We start from the raw sequence: 20,804 nt of genomic DNA, 5'->3' as shown, positions 1-20,804 counted from the left end.
GAGGAGTTCTAACTGGCACCAGTGAGTATTACAACCTGAACAAACTTCCATTTCATGAGCTTGAGTGTGGATGAGGCAAATACTAAGACAAAGGCCCAAATCAGAGCACAGTTAACTTTCAGTATAGCAAAAGTTGGAAGTATTTTAACAGCTGTGGCCAGAACGTTTGTGACAGTTCAGACTTTACTAAGTAAAGGACCCAGACATGACTCTCTGCAGCTCAGGGGAAATAATTCAAGGCCAGATTTGAATCCAGTGAATCAGCTGGGGAATTCTCGGGTCTTCAGTGCTGTTTACTAATTATGTGTAATACTGGGAGGAAAGCAGTGATTTATTATTTTGAAAGAGTGGGCATATTGTACCACTGGTACATGCAAGAAGAAGTTAAAAGGAACAGCTGTTCCACAGATATGAATGGTATTTGTTTAAAAAAGAAATCAAACATCAATACAAGTTATGTTCTTAATCCATCAGAATGGTAGGCAAAGAGATGAGGACTCAGGATAGCTTAGAATATATCTTTGACTTTCAGTTTTCACCCTGTTACAAGTTAGATGAAGAAATTAGTAATGATGGAGCTTCTTGCATAGGGAAAATTTGAAGGTAGCCATTCCTGAGATTAACCCATGGGACTCATCATCACAGAGGACCCTTTAAACAGACAGCTTAATCTTTGCTTCCTCTGCTGCAGATCACAGCTCCTTAGGGGTTTGCTCCATATTGTCATGGTGATGAAAGAAAAAGTCTTAAAATATCACATCACTAGTTAATATACTGTACTAATAAATAAAACAGGCTTGAATCCATTCTCAGGCTCTGAGGGCAAGTGGCATGGTACATCTTGTGGCCTTTTAGTTAAACTCTCTACTTCCAAGTCAGGGCAGCCTTGTCCACACTGCCTACTGCAAAAAAGTCCTGGCACATGCTATCTCCAAAACAGTGCCAGGGGCACTGCTTGGGAATACGCCAGCTGGCAGGGCCTGATCCAGGCCAGGGAGGCTGCTGACAACTCAGCAGCAAGGACAATCACAGGAGAGCACTCAAGCTTGTGCTCTGGCTCCCTCCAGTTTGGTGATGGGGAAGCTTGGTGACCACTGGACCCAGCTGTCCACACTGCTTACATGTTTACCTTCTTCCTAGCTATGCTCTGCATCACGCCAGCTCACTTCAGGCTGCTGTGGAGCAGCTAGCCTCAAACAGTATGGGTGCACACAAATCCATGCCAGTCAGCCTTTTTTCCCCTCAACAGTGTAGCTATTCTTGGCTTAAGTGATGCTTACTTATTAAACTGAAAAGACCTTCTTGACTGCAGAGAGTCAGCAGACCCCATCCACTTTTCAGCATCTTATCTGGGCATGGCATTGCTTACGGTTTTTCGAGAACAGCCTTTGTAAAGTCTTCAGCACAAGGGTACACCATAGTTATGATTAAACCAATTACGCTAAAGTAGTATTAATACTGGAGCTAAAAGAGATAATTCAGTTGCTGAAGTTACTAAAATATATAAAGTGCAAAGTGTAAATGCAAAATTACCTCAGTAATTTTATATCTTGTTGAATTTAACAGCAAGAACTTTGGTGGGAGTAAACAGGTCTAATTTTGAAGTTTAAAAAGTGCCATATTTTCCAGCTCTGAATATGTGCCTGCATTTTTTTTTACCAGTTAGACCTGAACCAAAGTATTTTGGTGATAGAGTTTGGTTTCAGCTTGGAAAATCTTATTTCGTGTTTATCTTGTTCAACTACAGAGGTATCTATATAAAAAGTAGGCAAATATGCTTCCCAAATGTTACTGTTTGTCAGAAAGTTACGCACTTGTATTTCTTTTATCGCACTAAACACAAAGAAATAGCAGGAGAAGACAGTAAGATGCCCCGTGCAGTGCTTGGTGGTGGGATGCTGAAATGACGGCGCTTATGCCCAGCACACAGCCACCCTGTGCCGCTTGGCAGCCAGAAGGCCCCAGAGGCTGCAGACCCTCGTGGCTTTATGGCCCAGGGGCAAGGGCTGGCATAAAGATGCTTCTCAGGTATGCCAATTCATTTAAAATCTATTTTTGGTTTTGATTCTGAAATGATCAGCTAGGAATTTTTAATTTGCATGAATGTAGAAATTTGACTCCATTTGCTTCACTAAAACCTGGCATCCCCTGAGGGTTGTTTGTGTTGGGTTTTTTTCCACAGGTTTACAGCTTACATTGTCATAGCCATACATCATATTGTGAAGTGGTACAATCTATAGTGGAACTGACACTGTAGTTTGGAGATTAAGAAGTCTGACGTGTTTCATGTTTCCTAGGAAACCTTAGACAGCCTGGAATCACCAAACTGTATTACAGTCTGCAGGACAACATTGCTTTGGATGTACATTGGGGCTCTGTCCTGGGATCTAGCCTAGGCCTTGGGTCACCTCTTGCCTGATAGATTCATAAAAATCTAGCTGACCCTAAAAGACAGATTCTGAAATACTTAACAACTTTTTCTATCTCATCCCAGTTAAGTGGCTGGGTTATTTGTGACACTTAAAACTTTACTACAGAAACAATTCAAGCCAAAAAAATTCTCTATGTTGGACTTTGACATTGTCTGTACCAGGCTTTATGCACCGGAAAGCTTTTAAAGCTGAAACTTAAAGCTCCGTAAGAGGAAACTAATCCATAAACCCATGTTAGAATGAAGGACAGACACAATCAGTCAACATAAACAAGTTCTCCAAATGTCAGTTATTTAAGCCTCCTTATCTTTTGACTCATTTGAATAAAATACATTTTGTTTCTTTGAGAGAAAAGTTCTTTCTACAGAGGGATTGAGAAACTTCAGTGCAATCAACAGCACCACCAACAAATAAACACCTCTTTCTGGACTTCACTAAAGAAATCCAGTTTTATTGTTAACAGGAATTTCATATTTTTCATAGAATTGTCATGCAACAAAAATACAAAAAGTATAAAATTTCTTAATGTTCCCTAAGCAACAGTAAATTTGATCTTGAGCACACACGTGGTCAGTGTATCAGATAAAACAGCAAACTCAAACTATTATTTAAGCCTGTGAGAACACAGATGTGCTTGTACATGTAGGTGAAAAAACAGTTCTTAAAAATTATATAGCAAATTGTGTTATGACTTCCAAAAACACAATGCACAGAATTTTTTACCAGACTTAAAGAATAATCTACTGTTATTATGAAACTTAAGCTTTCATCAAGAAGCACGGCATCTATTATTCTTTCTGCACAGAAACATTATTTTTTAAAAAATCGCAGCTATATGTTAATTCCTAATAGATAGGGAGGTTTTCTGACCGGTTTTCTCTATTTCCATGCCATTTCAGTACTTGTGAAGAACATAAAAAATAATTGAAGGAAATCTATTGATTGATTGAGTCACCATTTTACTGACTGACTGAATACCGAGCAAAAATGAACTCCAAATCAAATATAAGAATAAACGTAGTTTATTATATTACAATATAACAAAGGAAAATAGAATAGAGTATGGTAAAGGGAAACAGTACTAGTTATTACACACAATGTGATAGAAGACCAATAGGAGCAAAGCAACAAATCATTACTGCAAAGTGTTAGACTAAGAAAAGGATACATCACCAATTACCACCTTAACATCATCCAGGCCCACACTGTGGCTGGGAAGCCCCGTAGCAGCTGGTGCCAGTCTCTTGGTACCTGGGAAATTCCTACACAGTGCGTCCACCTGTAGGCAAGGTTTCTGGCCCAGTCCTGGAGCTTCCCACTTTTATATTCGGTGAAAAACTTGTGAACTTTTAAGTTCATGCTAAGTGTAGGCGTGCACTCTCATGATTTATAAGACTCACACATGACAGGGATGCTGGCCAGACATCTGAGCGTGGTGGAGTTACCATCATGACACAGCTGCACATGGTTTACCATCTGGATGGTCCTGCTCATGTTTTGCTTGTTCATGGGGCTCAGGACAAACACCACTTGCTCATTAAAGTTGTCCTTGAGGTCACTGTCCAAGTTAAACAATTCCTAATTAAAGATAAAGACTTTTTCATAAGCACTGATCAATTTAATAAATTTTCACCACAGTCATCTTCTTGGGATTCTATAGAAGTTCCTCCCAGGTGTTAGCACCCTGGAATCCTTGGAAGGAGTTTATGTACAGAAAAAATTAATACAGACTCAGTACCACTCATTTCCCCGTGGTTTAGCTCCAACATAAGGACTATTTAACTGAATAGTGCACTAACATACTTTGTCAAATATCAAAGAAAACCACTTCTGATGATATATAATAAATGATGTATAATAGAATTCATTTGTTAGTCTAATAATTTCAGAAGAAAGACTGTAAATTTTTGGAAGGATGAGAACACAATTGCTTTTAACTCTGTTTTGAACATAACAATCAAGACTATATGGGGTTTGGATGATGAGGTTTCTGGCTCTCCTCTCTTTGCAAAATGCGTTTTAATTAGTGGCAGTTTTATAAAGGGAATACAAGACAGGTATTGGCCACAGGGTGCCTTGGAAAAAATTCAAACTGTAAACTATAGACATCTAATTAGGGTTTAATAATAAAAATGCAGTCATACAGTACCTTCTATCAAAAGTGCTTTATAAATTCTAATTAAGCTATGTGATACAATTCTCGCATTTTACACAGGTTGTTTATTATTCTGAACTGTAACAGCAGCACCGACAACCTAAGCAACCTTCTCAAGAAGATACAAAAAGCGATGAAAAATAACCTCTCTGTCCCTTCTTTGCCAGTGTTTCCATTTGTACCAGAAAAACATTTTCAAAGGTCATCAGCCTTTTTTCCCCTTCATTCACTTGCAATTATAATTTTATGGAAGAGAAGGTCCATTCAAAGCAGTTTCAGTTCCAAGCCCCTATATCTTGGTACTACCATTACCCTTTTTGTCTGTAGATTTAACAGCTTACTTGTTGCTTAGGGAGTTAAAAGTTTCAAGTTAACAGCTTCCCTGCAAATGTATTTTTAAAAAAGCGTCTTGTCCCGTGTTCAGACATTATTTGTTTAGATATCTGGGCAGTGTTTATATCCCAGTGCTTTGTTTGTTTCCTTGTGGTGTTAAACAGCACCACTCTTGAGATTTTACTTCCGAGTCAACTCGGGTATCATGAAGGATGCAGAGCCAAAACATCTTCCACAACAAACGCAGCTCAGCTCTCCACGCCGCCCCCTCAGCAACCTGGGCCGGCAACTCAGCCAGTGCCCAGGGCCAAGGAACAGACAACCCAGGCCGCAACCCCGCCGCAGCCCCTCCTCGTCCCCAGCCCCACCTGAGCCCACGGAGCAGCCCGGCAGCGGCCGATGGCCAGGCCAAACCCGCCCAGCCCGGGGGGACGCCGTGCCAGCGACGGCGCTCCCCGTCGAGAGAGCCCCACGGCTCCCGGTGCCCAGCCCGCCCCTCCGCCGAGCCCAGCGCCGCCCCTCCGCCGCCGGGGCGCGGGGCCCGTTAAGGCCGTCTCTCTAACCGCCGCGCTGCGAGGACAGCCTGCCGCTGCTGGGCGGGAGCACGACAGCCTGCCCCCAGCGCGGCCCGCGACCCCAGCGCCGCAGGGAGGGCGGGATGGAGAAAGCGGGCGGGGGGAGGCCTGAAAAAAGAGCAGCGGCGCCCTCGCCCGCCGCGCCGCGTCCGCCACACCCCGCCGCACCCCCAGAGCCCCGCCTCCCCGTGACGTCACCCGCGGTGCGCCACGCCAGCCCAATCAGGAGCCGGGGAGCTGGCGGCGCCAAAGCTGTAAAGGGCGGGGGTGTAGCCGCCAGCTCGGGGAGGGGAGTGGGCTGGGGGTTCCCTCTTGCCCCGCCCCCGGGGCTCCCCCGCCACGTGACAGGGGACGTGGCCGCCTGGTCAGGGGGCGATGCCCCGTAGGAAGGTACCTGCGCGCGCGCGGGAGGGGGGGGGCCGCGCGGGCGGGCTGGGGGCTCCGGCGGGCCGGGCGCGGCGGGTGGCGGCCGCCCTGGCCTCCCCTCGGGGCCCTGCCGGCAGCGGCGCTCTGTGCTGCAGCCGCGCTGTGCGCCCCGGCCGCCCGCTGCGCCTTGCGGCCCCGGTGTGAGGGGCGGGCAGTGGCGGAGCAGTCCCGTCCTGTCCCCGTCCCCCCCCCCCGTCCTCATACCCGATCCCGCAGCTCGCGTTGCACGTCCTGGCCCGCCCGGGCCCGGGCCGGCGGCGTAAGGAAGGCAGCCAGCCAGTCGGGTGGCTCCGCGGGAAGGGGGTCTGGGCGGCGGGTCCTGTTCCCTGCGCCCTGGCCGGGCAGGCGGGGGCAGGGCCCGCCGAGGTCAGCCTGCGAGGACGCGGCTGCCGGGGGGGCGGCTCGGCGGAGGCCACGCTGGGCTCTGGCTGCGCCGCGGACCCCGCAGGAGGAGGGTTCGCTCCGGCTTGTTCCGAGGCACGACGCGTGTGCTGGCGGCCCGCCGCGCTGGGGCGGGGGGCGGGAGAGCGGGTCCGCCGCCCGCGCGGTGTGCTGGGTTGCGCAACGCTGACCATCGCCACGGAGTGGAAGCACAGCTGTACTGAGGGGAAAATGTGCAATACAGCCTGGTTTTTAGATGACCGTCGGGGACAAAGTGCAGGGAAAGTAAAACTGTGAGAGGAAAAGAGACTTGTCAACGTTGCCTGGCTTAATATTCTCTCGAGTAGCTTCGCTGCCTGGTGCACGAGTGGGAGTGGAGGGAGGAGAAGCGCCCGGCGCTTGCTGTGGGTCTCCTCACACTGGCGGTTCGCTTGGCAGCTGGCGGTATCTGCAGGACGGCGATTCGGGTGCTGCCTGTGACTAAGTGCTTGTGCTAATACTGAGATGCTGCTGAAGGGCAGACTGCAAGTGTCATTTGCGGCGTAAATACAAATCCAGTTCAGATGGATCGGGATTCTAAAACCTTTCGTTTTCTATTTAACGTACGAGTACAATGGTGTGAATACACCGATTTTAAAATAATCACACTTGAAATCGGTTTTCACGGAAGAAGATATCAAGTTTAAAACAACATCCTACATTTAATTTACCTTGTAGCACTGATGTGATACGTATTTTCTTCTAAAACTTAAAGTTTTTGACCAGTAAAAGAACTGCACGCTTCGACTGCCGAGGTTTAACCAGCTCTTGTTGCAATGTGATGGCAGCTTTTGATAATAGTACTTTCTTTTGCGGACGAAGATAATGTTCCTCATTACTATATCACTGGTCAAGTGAAAAGACAGCAGTCTTCTCCACTTGCTGACTATTAATTAAACCATTCAGAAAAACAAACCAACACAATACATAACAAAATAGCATGATACTGTTACAGTATCCTAAACATTTTTGATAACTTAATCTTGCAAAATTTTTTCTGGTTTAACCATTTTGATGGAGTGAAGATTTCAGTCTTAACTGCTTGCCACCAGTTATTGACACAAAATGCATTTCAATAGTATTCTTATTCCTTGAGGGTGTTTATTTTTTTCCTCAATGTAGGCTTATAGTAATTTATATTCTTGCTTAAATAAGCTTGTATAGGTTAAAAAAATCCTGACATTCAAATGGTAATGTTAAATACATATATGTATCAGTCAACGAGAATAGCCTTTCATTGATTAGTAAACATCGTGAACACAAAGAAATGTTTTAAAACAGTGTTCTAAAAATATCAGTCTCCTATACCAATATCAATAAGAAAAGTATTTTGAGATTTTTTTTTTCCTCTTTCCCACATGCATGCTGACAGCTTGGAGGGAGGGATGCCAGGTCATTGTGACTATGGTCATACAGTTTAGACTTTTTCATGAATGATTACAACTTAACGAGGTCCTTTCTCAGGTTCATATGTATTCTTGCAAATTGCCTTTGGAAAATATACATACTGGTTTTCATAGGAATAAAAAAAATAACCTTGGCTTGAAAAAAATATGACTGCAGTTTTAATTCTGTAACCTTTATTTGAATCCTCACTTGAGGGTTTCAAATGCAAGGATGTTTTAATATTAAATTAAAACTGCACTTTCTATCTAGGCAGGAAAAACAGTAATTATACTTTCAGGAGCTCAGTAGTGTGTTCAGCTGAGTTTTGCCGAAAATGAGATGCATGTTTTCAAACTGAGTTTTGTGCTATCTTAAAATTGTGCTTTTGAAGCCCAACACTTCTTCTAGTTTGAGTACTTTTATGTGAAGTCTCTTGAGGACGAAGGTGAAAGGTGCGGATGGTTATTGGTCAGTGTTTGGTATTTCTGTGTACTTTTATGCAATGGTTCCCTTTGTTTTTAAAAATATGAAAAGTCTCTGGAAACTAGAGCTGTGATTTTCAGCACTATTGTTTGTTCTGCTCTGTTTGGGAAGAATGAATAATTGTATCTGAATACTTCTGAGGTGCTTAAGTGACATGACTAACATGGATTTGCGTGTCAGTAGCAGGAGGAGTTCATGTAGTAGAACATTTTATTATTATATTTGTCCTTCAGCTAATGTTGCTTTTAGTGTTAGAGAAGATGAACCGTCAAAGAAATGCCACTTGTATATGAAGTAGATAATATATTGGTTCATGTTTTCCTGCGGGTTCATTCTGTGGTTTTTGGAGCAGCCCCAAGAAAGTGGGATTGTCTGGGGTGTAAAGGGCTGTGATATAGTCCCAGTGATTTAATATAGGGTATTTCTGGGTAACAAGTATTTGGCATAGTTAGTGATATAGATCAGTTGAATGGAGGTGTTCTAGATAGGAACATCTATTTAAAAATCAGATCCAAATCCCTGGCCCCATATTTCTTGTATTCTGTTGCATAATCACTATGTATATTTCTTGAATTTTCAGAGAGTCTCTCCCTTTTCCTCATACCTGTACCCACGTAGGCTGACTTACCTTTATTCTCATCGGAAATAACTAAAGAAGTAATGGGAGAAGGATTGCTTGCCATGCTTTTTACGTGAAGGGCTTGATCCTAATTCCACTGACACCATCAGGAGTGACTTAATTTTATTTCACTTCTTTAGAAGGGGCTGCTCCAGTGACAAAATGCAGTGCTTCTGTGAACAGAGGTCTACAGACAATTTCAACATGAGGTAGCCATCCTAGCCTCCCCTTTTTTAACTCAGAACTTCAGAGGTCATATTTTGTCTTCAGATGCTTTACACAATTCACAAGATTATTTGCCTGACTCTTTGTTTTGTAATAAATCCTGATTTTTGCAGTACACCAGGTGTGTGTGCTCTAGCTCTTTTGAGCCCAATTCAGTGATACATATTTTTTTAATACCAATACCTTGTTTCTAGACACTTCATGCATAACATTAATAAGTTACACAAGATCTTTTTTGTGTGCCCTGTTTTTATGCCAGAGGAAGAAGATGAGGGTTAACCTTGTGACTCAAGATTAAGAGAACTCACTGTTGCTGCATTTCTTTGGGAACAGCACGGCCTTCAGATTAGCTTAATTATAAATATTTATTCCTGAGAAGCAAGTTACTTAAAATATTAGTTTCTCTGTTGCCTTGAAGCAGGCTGGAGTGGAAGCAAAGAGCCTTTAAAACTTTACATTTCTGCATGCCAGCTCATGCATTCCTGCAGAGAGGTCCTTGGACACCAGACCTCTGGGCCAGGGTGTCAGGGAGCAGCAGACGCTGCAGCTCTGCAGGGGAAGAGTGAGGGTGGTCTCCCCAGCAGAGGCACCATCCCACCACACCCAAAGGTGAAGAGCTGAACAGAGGCCCCGCAGAGCTGCCTCCAGATCACACGTACCCACTCCTGGGCCTCGCAGCTGGCCTCCCTGCTGCCGTACTGCATTAGTAATTTGAAGCACGGTGACACTAGCTGTATGTGGAAAGTATGGTCACCGTGTTTTGCTTCTGTTCTTTGCATTGTAACCTTCAGCCAGAGGGAACCCTCTGGTGTTGGTGGTGTCCTTGAGAATTTTTCTCCTGAATTGCATGTCTTGTAACCTCCTATCTATGTATATCTGTAACTGCTATTGCACACTGTTCATATTTTCAATAAAAATACATTTGTGTGCTTTACATTTGTATCTGCACATAAACATTATTTTACACATGTTGAAATGATATACTTTTGCATGGCATATTTTTCTTTTAAAAATATGCTTAGGGTGGGTGTGTATATATGTGCACCCATACATGTGCATGCATGCAGTGCTGCTTTGACAAACCTCCCCTTCAGTAACTGTGGGTTGAAGCTGTAGGTCCGCTTTCCCAAGTTCACTTCAGTTATTTACATGGAGAGATTGAAATTGTCAAGGAGTTTGGGATGTGGGTAGCTGTCTTTAGGGTTTGTTTTTTCATTTTTTTTTTTAAGGTGGAGTAGGATGTGGGAAATGGTGGAAAGGTATCTGCATTAAAGGCATGGAGCTGTAAGTCACTACTGTCAATATCGACAATCCTAAGTCCTCTTTCTCTTCCCTCCAGATGGTGTCTGTCAGAAATTTGCAGTAGCTGAAGAACATCTCATGTAAAGGGTGTATTTCCTTACTTTGTTGTTCTGGAACTTCAGGAACTGTGTTCAGTTTTTCTCAGTAACTATAGTGGCTATAAATTTCTGTGTGGTGGTAGCAGAAACTCTCAGATTTTCCTGTATCTGGGGAGAAGAAAGTGTGGTGAGATAAAGAGGTAATTATCCAGAGCTGCCAGCAGTACTGATGGTTATTCAGGTTGTAATTAAACTGCCATGGTGTCAAGCAGCTGCAGGAGTGGTCCCACTGGTCCTTGTATCCTTTCTTCTGCTGCTGTGCCAGCTGTAGGTAACTAGTGCTTCTTCCCAAAAAAGTTTTCTGGCTGTTTGGTTCCTTGTCACAGTGTCTGCGCGGTCTGGCAAGTGCCAGGTGCTCGGGGAGAGGGGACTCCAGTTACTTCTGATTTGCCATGAGACCACCTGCACAAAGACATCCCTGTAGTGCTGCTCTGAAGACCTGAGCAGCCCTGCCTGTATCCAAGCTAGCAAAGTGCAGGATTAAGTAACATTCTTCTTCATTAAGTCATTAACTATTAAAATTTGCTTTTTGCCTGTCACTGTCTAGTGCCTCTGAAGGAGTATTCCAGCTATTTGAAAGTCACTCCCAGTGCCACTTCACGTTGCACTCCTAATGATCTAAATGTAAGCGTAACTATCTACATCCTCTAAGCATAAAACCAGCTATTTATTCTACTCATATTAGTCTGGGGTTTTTTAATCTTGTCAACTGTAAGTATACCCTTCTTATATCCATCGTAACCCTTCTTACTTAGGGAGAGGCAGTTAACATATAGCTTTTATCCTGCCGACTTTTATATGGTATCCCCTTCCCGAATCTTGTCAGTTGTGCGCCACTGGCTGTACCTCAGCTGTCACGTGTGTTTTGTTTGTCCCCTGTGCCTTATGCTGTGCTCCTTCTTCACTCTGTTGGTATTGGACAGCATACAGAAATAGAGGGATTCTGTGTGTCCGGGGATGTAATGATTTTAAGAATAATGTGGATGAGAAACTTGAGAGAGTAGTTCTCTAGTGCTATGTTCATTAGGCTTTCTAACAGCAGAAATATATTACAAAGCCTGTTTCATGTAACTCTTTGTGCATGCATTTTTGTGGCTTTTTCACTTATTTTGCAATTGTTTCTGCTTTTAATTGACTATCAAAAGCAGTGTATTGTAAAGTTGCATGCAAGCTGTAGTGCTACTGTTGGCACAGATCAGCATTTTTCAGCACTGGATTGTCCTATTTAAGAAGCAAGCTTAGATAAACCATATTTTATACTGTAAAGTTTTGTCTGTGAAATGGATCTTGCAAAATCTTCCAGAAGCTATGAAAATCGACAAAAAACCCCCCTAAACTAGAGCCATGGCATGATTTTGAGCCTTGGTGCACCATTGGCTGTACAGTCAGCTCTGAGCCTGAGAGAAGTCATCCAGCCTGAGGGACATGCAGGTGAAACAAATGTCTCCAACTGAAGTGAGGTCTTGCTGTGACATGTTGCTGCAGAACCAAAAAAATGGGCCTTGATGTGTTTCAGTGGTTAATATTTGCCCTGTTCATGCTTTCTGCTGTGCAGAAGTACTTACCAAGAGCATAGCACAATGTAAAGGTTCATGTCTAAGCACTCTGGACATTGAGGCTTGGGCCAGCATCTTCACTGGGAGGAAGGCGAGGTTTAAATTCCCTTCATGTCATAATATTAACCTTTCTTGTTTAAACTGCTGTAGCCGCCTTACTTGATATCATGTCCCTATTAAAGCACTTTGGACACCTTATACCACATAATATTCAAGATTTTACTTTTCATTTATACTTCTGTGGGGGTTGTTACATGGACAAAGTTCATGTTACAAAGTTTGACTTTGGTGATAATGAGCTCTTGTAGTAGCTGCTTTGCAGTGTCAATACCCCCAGCAATTTTAGAAGAGGCTTTTAGCAAAGTCAATTACTGTCTGAGGAAACTGACATTTGTTTTACTGTCATCATTTGACAATAGGTCAGGCTGACTGAAGGGGTGAAGATGCTGTTCACTGCTCACTTTTGAAAAGTGCTTGTTTCATTCTTGTGAGCACTCAAAAGGTCTAGAGGAAACAAATATGCATTATCAGTTACAAAATGGATAAAAGTTGCCAAAGACCTTGGTGGGGGTTTTGGGCATATTTTTCTCAGTTCAAAGTACGTATGGTTGAGCAGCCTGGCTGAAAATATATGTGCTGATTAACATAACTTTGGAGTAGTTATTAAATATGGGTAGGAACTTTGTTACTTGAGAGAAAGTATATCAGAAGAAGAAAGATGTATTCAGGCAGATAATGTAGTCAACATATTGTAAGATAAGTTTCAGTAACATAGCGGGCTAAGATGTTTGTTGTGCTAAATATCAAATTATGTGTGTAAACTGGTGTAGAATCCACAAGATAACTTTGGATATAACAGGCAATTCTCTCATCTTCAGCTATTCTCAGGCGTGAAAATCTACTGCATGAAATTAGCACTGGAAGGCTAGTCAGCATCCTGTTTCATGACTTACTTAAGAGTCCAAATGACTTCCAGCATCCCACATAAGGGGAAGGCATCATTCATCTACTGTTTTTTGTGAAATGATTATAAAGCCAAATGTAATGGAGATAAACAGAAAGTAGTGTACTTCCAAAAAAATAAATTTAGCTATGGCATTGGTGGTGGTGTTATTATTTAGCGTTGCATAAAAAAATGGTTGCAAGTATTCAAAACTTTTTTTGCTCAGGTCATTAAAAATTGGTATTTAGGTTTGTAAGTATTCAGAAAATACTTAGGGGCAGTCTAGATTAAGTACAGTTAACCTGAAAAGAATTATGTGTACACACTGTTTTTAATGGATTTGTTTTCCTTTGTAGCGGAAGCGATTTTGGAATGCAGAATGTGCACGCTTCCCAGATGAGACACTGCTACAGCTGAAAAAATCAAATGTCAGGCCATCAGTGGCTGCTGCTTCGATTTCCAATGCATGGCTTAGGTGTGGGGATGGTTTTCAGAATACTTCAGTGCTGGAGGTAAAATGCTGGCTTAACGGTGTAAGAAAGAGATGCAAACTGACAGTTAAACCAATTTCCATGCTTGACTGAGTTATAAGATGTTGCCCTTTTTTTGTGTTGTTTCCCAATTAACAACATATTGTTATAACTGTCAAAGTAGACAAAAATGGAAATAAGGTTACATAAGAGCATTGTCTTAGCTTGTTAGTGTAATTTTCCAAGCTTACATTAACATATTATGTTCTAGATAACGTTTATCAGTTTGAAAATTTCAATAATGCACCGAAAGATGCAAAAGTAATTTCACATTTGGGATGGAGTACTGCATTTCCTAAAAAATATGGAACAAAAAGACTCAAGTTTGCTTCTGAAGATTTTTTTGCTAGATCTAAAGAGTATGTTTGCAATAATGAATTCACTGTAGAAAATCCTGCTTTTTGATGACCCATGCAGATGTGGATCTTGGTGCAGATGCTCTTTTAGATGATATATCTAATTATGCTTATTTTTTTGTGTTTGTGTTGGTCTTGTTGGTCATAAACAGAGATGTTCAGTCAGCTCTGAGTGAGAAGTGCTCGGTGCTGAAAATCTTCAACCAAGTTGCTCTCTATTTCTTCTGGTACTTAGCAGTCACAGTGTAGCATGGCTTGTGTGATTTAAGAAAATTAGAGACAGAGCCACTGAGCGCTTCTTTCTGTAACTTTGAATAGGGCACATGCTTTATCAAGCGTGCTCTTCTTCCCTGCTTTTGATTCTTAATGCTGAAAATACTGGCTCTTGTTCTTTGCAAGGTTAGATGTGATTCCTGTCATAGTTACAGTAAGTTTATGTTTCCCAAAACAATGAAAATTAAGCTTTTATGTTACTATTCTCATGCTTTATTACCTTATTCGTTATACTGCAGTCTAGTAGAAGATAGAAAAACTAAATTGAAATTGTGCTACTAAGTTGTGGTGTACTCAAAACAGTAGTTTTGAGTGTATTACTAAATGTTAAAACTGCCTTTAATGTCTTGGTGATTGAATCTGTCTTTTTTTAATATAGTCCTTGAGACCTACTGGTAAGAAATCCAGGATTAAGAAGCATCTTGGACCACTGTTAACATCTGCTGAAAGCGCAGCGGGTACGTTATAACTATTTCATGTTAGCATTGTCAGCAGATTGCCACTTTGTTTTGCCCTTTATCAAGGTAGAAGCTGGCTCAAAATACTGATTGCTTTCTTCTGTTATTGTCATCAGAAGCTAATTTTGATAAGAGACACAGTTGTGATGCTATTGTGATTGGGCTCCTCTGTTCACCTAGAGTGCCACAAATAACATTCTGCAAAGCTTCAGCTATTGGTCTTGAACAGGTGAAAGAAGCATCACCAATGCTGTCTATAGTGTGTGTTCTAGCAGGAAGAGGATATTTAAATTCTCCACATATTTAAGAGGAGGGAATGTAAAGCAACTCTTAGATGCCTAGTTAGAGGGTAAAATTATTTACTCTAATGCTAGAGACAGACAAGCAGGCATGAGAGAAAATATGTATTTTCTAAGAGCAATAGATAGAAAAACAGAATTTTGCCAACATCCTGCTTTCACAGTCTTCTGTATGTACCTGAGTCTGTTTAATTTTGTGATTTTTAAAAAAAAGAACTCTAGGCATAATAAACAGGAGGAGGACTTACTGACTCATTCCAGTTCTTTCTCTTTTTGAGTCCAGAGGAAAGGAAAGAAAGAGGGGGCAGTAGTTTCTTCAGTCTTTGTATTTCTACTTGCTTCAGCAGTTGTGCTGCTTCTGTTGGGGTGAAGTAGGTGACCTGCTGGGCACCTTTTGAGTACCTTTTAGGGTTCAAAAATCACACCTTTCTAGATTTCTGAAAAAAACCAACCCTAAAACTCTGTGTTGCAGGAGGAGATGTGGTTATGTTTCTCTTCTGGGCCCTCCTGCCTAATTCCAAACCCCCAGTAATTGTCTGACTTCCCATTTACCTAATAAGCTTTAGATAGTGGTAGGAAATGGAAGTTCTGCCTTCCTATGGTTGCTAATTCTGTGTGCTCCATGTTAAGTATTAATCCTTTTCCTCTTGCTTTTGTTATGAAAAATTATGGAGAAAGGTATTTGGAATTTAAATGTCTCCCTTCAAAAACGCGCCAGCTGTTCTTTGTTACTCCTGAAAAGTTGAATTTTTTTTTTCTCTTGGGATAAGACTGGAAAGTAATCTCTACTGATGGAATACTTTTATTTGTTTATTATTCATTGTATAAAGTCAAAGAAAGCCCAATCCCAGAATTCTAAGGACAGTCTTTATTTAAACCACTTACCATTTTAAAAGAGCATGTGTGAGAGCATTAGGAGGGCTGTGTAGAGGGCTGTATGTCAGACAGCCATTACTTGTTCTTACTCGGCCAAAGGACAGAACGATAGCCTCCTTGTATAAAAAGAATTGTTAGCATTTATTGTGGAGAACCAAAATGAAAATAATGCATGCATGTATAAGAAATAGGTGTGAGTTAATACTCCAGTATTAAACTCTGAAGCCTGGTGACAGAATTGGTAATGTTTTTTCCAGTTAAAAAATAGTATAGTTTAATTTTTAAGAATTTAAAATTCAACAAAATTACATTTCTGTAACAATCTTAACACTTTACAATTCTTTTTAATAGGATCTGCTGCCGCTGAAAGCTCTAAGGAAGCTGAGGACATAATATGGACCTCTAGTGGCAGTGATTTTTCAGGTGATGAAAAGAAAACATTGATTCCAAGGTCACACAGCAAAAAAGGTCATGCTTCCAAAATAGATGAGTCACCTAGCAGACATGATTTATTGTTAGAGGACAGAAGTAGTGAAGGTAAGTTCAAATGCAAGCAGATTTGTCAAGAAACCTTCTCTCAGCTTCAAATGCTGTAATGAAAATACTCTGAGATCATTCTGACAAAATGACATGATCTAATCCTATTTTGGTTAAATCACTTCTTTCATCAGTTTCATCTGAGTGTAGAATAAGTTCTTCGTATAAATTATGTACAAAAATTTTAAACCTTGGCGTAAAGGAGTATAGTTTGGCAGTTTGTACAACACAGAGTAAAGGCATGTCAGTTCATTTTAATATATTATAGTTTCTTTGTACCATTTCCTTCTCTGTGCTGTGATACAGAGTGAGGTTGTGAACAGCTTTCTCTGCCCACCCTGTTTGACTGGTGATATCGCTATTTGCATCTACTGACTAATGTGGCAGACTTTGCAGCGGCAGATAGCATTACGCTGTGGCGTGAGTTTTTGTTTCTGTACACAGTATTCCTCATTTCCCCTTTTAGCTGTATTGTGTGAACAACCATGGGTTTTGTTTTTAGTTCTTGCTTGCTAATTGATGGAGCAGGGGATGACAGAGGGGAGAGAAATTGATTAAAAAGTGCAGCTGAAGACAGAAAAATCTTGACATATGTACTCTTATATAAGTATTAGTTAGGATATTGTTAGGAAGTAATTTCAATGTGAAAAATAAATCAGGTTAGCTTTGTAATAGTTCGGCTATATCTGAAGTATTACAGCTAAACTTCACACCCTGATGTCTAGCAAAGTGTTCAGACACCACTGTGAGGAAATAGACTGACTGATTTACTTCTTGTTTTGGTTGCCACCCTGGTTAAACGTGCTCCATAGGTTTACAACAAAAATGCAAAATTTTCCTCATCTCATCCATATTTTTGTCATTGATTTAACGCTGTCATTGACATATCCGATAGTAATCTTTCGTAATTTCGAGTGATTTTCTTTCCTTCTTTTTCGAATGGAAGGACTGGCCATTTTCTAGATTGCAATCTAATGCTCACCAGGAATCTTTTAACCTGCCACTAATACTCTATTGCACTTGTCTCCTGCAAGTATATTCTGCAGGTTTTCATCTGTAATTATCTTTTTTTTTTTTGTAAAAAAAAAAAAAGAGAATATCCACAGACTTATTTCTACTCTTCTGAGACAGCAAAATTTGGTTGCTCTGTGCAAATGAAGAAACCCTGATGCATTATGTATCTGCTTGAAGTTACTGAGGGAGTCTAGTTATCTCCTGGTTTTCTTCTAAACCCAAAAATATATTGAAAGCAATAGGGAGTAAAAGAACTGTAATTTGCATGCTTTTTCAAGTAAACATCCTACACGCTAGTTATAGTATTGTGTATGTATATCTCTGTGTGTGCATATATAGGCACAATTGTAAGTGTGGCGACAATAGCCGAAAAAGTATTTTTAAGTGACATGGCCTTCCATGTGAAGTTCACCTTCAGAGGGCTGAGTGTTAGTACTTGAGGGTGACAAGATAAAACTTGATAGTCTTGTATGTTGTTAAGGAATTTATACTGCTGTCACAAGTTACGTGCAGCTTGTCACACAGCTTCAAGAGACCCATTACTTGGTTACCAATGTCTGTGTTTAAAATTTCCTATGAAGCTTTCTCATAGATAGACAGAAATACATTCATGTGTGTGAAAAAGCAGGCAACACCAGAGCTGTGTGTTTATTTCTCTGGGTGACTTCAGAGTTTAGAAGTTTGATGAAGAGAACTAGTGATTTGGACTACAGTAGCACTGCCAAGTCCGGAAGGTACTGCTACAGTTCCACAGATCTGTGTGGATGCCTAGCACGTTCTGGAGGTGCCTCCTTTCTCTGCTGCCTCTCCCCATACATGATTCTTTCAATGTCAGAAATTTGACATGTACAAAAGCAAAACCAAAAAAGCTTTCATCCCTCCTCCTCTAAACATGCTCATTTATACAAAATATGATGAGATTTTTCCTCTCAGTACCCTGTGGCACTTGGACCTGAAGGGTGGTGAGGCTGCTGTGGCAGCTCAGGCTTCCATTGCCTTCAGGAGATCCTTGGAGGTGTGAGTGGACTTCTGGAGTTGCATTAAATACCATCTGGTTATAAGGATGGTGGAAGAACAGTTCTGCATCTTGTTCAGCATCTCTTAATTTATTGTAATTTTTTTGTGGAATTTTTTGGAAAAAATTGTCTCTTTTTTGCCTGTTTCTATTAATTTATCCTAAACAATCCTCTGATGTGTTTAGAGGTTCGATTTGCAGACCTGTGTGTTTAGCCGTGGTGTTTTAGGAGGTGACCATTTTGACTAGCTTTTTCATTTCTCTGTGAGGGTTACCACTAATAGCAGATGTTAACTTACACCAAATTTTCAGCTGTTCCAGCTCACTGTGAGATATTTGCTTAGAGTAGTTAATTCTAAATGAGTACACTTGGAAAATCCAACACGACTGGGCAAAATAAACCCTACCTAACTAAACCCTAGGAAAAATAATAACAAAACTAGAAAATACTTACCTACCTAAACATTTAAATATATTGCCTTTTTCCAGGCAGTGCCTTTGAAATCTATTTTTTGTATGTAGTTTTTATATTTTCACAGATATTGTCTGCTAGTAGGATTTAGCTTTTGTGAGGGACAGGATTACAAAAGAGTTAAACATAAAGATCAGTTGAACATACATGAAAAATAACATTTTGGTTTTCCCAAATTTGGGATAACTGTACTATTACTCTGACTTCATGCTTATGAATAATACATGCTGATTATAATAACTCTTCTTACAAATATTTTGTTTTAGATGAATTGGAGTTCATTGATTGGGAGAAGGATAGTGATTCCACTGATTGGTGTGACGGATCAGAAAAAGATGATAGCTCGCTGGAGATATCAGACTCGGACTCTTGCACAAATTTTAATTCTCTGCTTGTCAAAGAGGAGAATGATGAACTCTGTAAGGTGAGAAACTGTTTCAAGTTTAAGGGGAGAAAAAAAGCTTCTACTATAATTATGGAGCATATTCATATTTGATTGCATTTAATTCAGAGAAATGTGAGCATTTTGCTTATCTCTTCAGAAGGAATTCTGTACATAAGAATTTTTCAAGGTGTTTTCTCTGACTGCCAAACCTCAAAACCAAGCAGTGCCCCACATGTATAGCTTGGTAGAGTTGTCACTGAATCATGGGATGACTGGAGTGGGAAGGCATCTCTGGACACTGTCTAGTCAAACCCTTCTGCTCAAAGCATGTTCATCTGGAACTGGTTGCTCAGGGCTGTGCCTGGTTGGGTTTTGAGTATCTCCAAGGATGGAGACTCAACAGTTTCTCTGGGCTACCTGTGTAGGTCCTTGGTCGCCCTTGCAGTAAACAAGCTTGTGCTTATGTTTAAATGGAATTTGTGATTCAATGTTTGTGCAGAAAGTGATCAAGTGGGTAGGTTTCTCACCAGAGATGTGATGATCTGGATTCTCTACAACCCCTGGATGCCTGTAGCAAGTTGATGTCAATCAAACAAATTTTCTGCAATGTGGTGGGTGAGGCTGTTAACCTATTTCTCTTCAGCACTTTGAGACCTTAGCTATATAAAATCCAGGTGTAGTGAATAGACCATGTTCTGAGAGCAGTTGTGAGGTAAGGGGATCATTACAGGGCTCCCTTTTCAGCGATGAGGATTGCAGAGCTCAGGAAAGGGACAGCAGTAAATGCTGAATCTGAACAGCCAAGATTTGGCACTTTTATTTTCTACAGAAAAAAAAAAAAAGCTTTATTTCTAAAGACGGCGTGCAGTATCAAGTACAGAATACGTGGCAGAAATGTTGATCTTTGCTTAGTGTCTTACAGTGAAATGACTTGTATTAAGAGGCTCCAGATGTGGCAGGATCCTGCGCAAAGTTAACGTTTAACCCTGGTGCTGGAGGCTGGCTGCACCCGCAGGAGCCTCCCCCGCCACCCCGCGCCTGCAGCGCTGCCGGGGCCGGGGGGGCCGGGGCGGCACCCGCGGGTGGAGCGGGGGGGCCGGGGCCGCCTGGGCCGGAGGCGGCCTGGGAGGACTCTGACCCTTCTCGGAGGAGCCCAGCGAGGGGGCGTGGGGCAGCGGCCGGCGGGCAGCTGGGGAAAGTTCAGCTGGGCGCGGGGCTGGTGGCGGAGCGCTGGCAGGGGGCCGGGGCGCGGCGAGGCTTGGCTGCCGGCGCGGCCCGCTGGGGACACGCACCGCCTCCCGCCGCCGGGCCGGGCCGCGCCGCACCGAGCCGTTCCGCTGGGCGGCGCTGGGCTTCCGGGGCTGCGGCCAGGCGTTCCCGCGGGCCGCCGGCAGGGGGCGCCGCAGGCCCGGTCTGCGCGGCCCCGGCCTCCCGTGCCGATCCGGCCCGGCCGCCGGGCGCTGGGAGGGCGGCGGGCACGGGCCCGGCCAGGCGCGCAGGCTGAAGCTGTGCCACCCCTGCGGGAGGGGGAGGGAAACGGGCCGGGCTTGGGCAGGGGAAAGCTGTTACCGAGCTGGATTAAAGCCTTACTAAAATTCATTTAAATTTAGGTATCGATTCTTTAGTAAAATTAGTG

The 20,804-nt window shown here is 42.4% G+C and overlaps 1 protein-coding gene across 4 annotated transcripts in view; it reads left to right on the top strand.

Annotated features, from left to right (window-relative positions):
* Positions 1 to 5,777: 5,777 nt before the first annotated feature.
* The window catches only part of SPIDR (scaffold protein involved in DNA repair), a 209,370-nt gene continuing 194,343 nt past the window's right edge, over positions 5,778 to 20,804 (top strand). For all 4 annotated transcript variants that reach the window (XM_037379017.1, XM_037379016.1, XM_037379019.1 and 1 more), the window contains exons 1-5: positions 5,778 to 5,885; positions 13,310 to 13,465; positions 14,492 to 14,570; positions 16,097 to 16,282; positions 19,050 to 19,207. In XM_037379017.1, coding sequence (XP_037234914.1) covers positions 5,871 to 5,885; positions 13,310 to 13,465; positions 14,492 to 14,570; positions 16,097 to 16,282; positions 19,050 to 19,207 — 594 coding nt within the window. In that variant the 5' untranslated portion in view covers positions 5,778 to 5,870. The remainder of the gene's footprint in view (positions 5,886 to 13,309; positions 13,466 to 14,491; positions 14,571 to 16,096; positions 16,283 to 19,049; positions 19,208 to 20,804) is intronic.

The sequence above is a fragment of the Falco rusticolus genome, chromosome 3, assembly GCF_015220075.1.
Source record: "Falco rusticolus isolate bFalRus1 chromosome 3, bFalRus1.pri, whole genome shotgun sequence".
Lineage (NCBI taxonomy): Eukaryota > Metazoa > Chordata > Aves > Falconiformes > Falconidae > Falco > Falco rusticolus.
The sequence above is the reverse complement of the archived record's forward strand: the minus strand, read 5'-3'. Positions and strand labels throughout refer to the sequence as shown.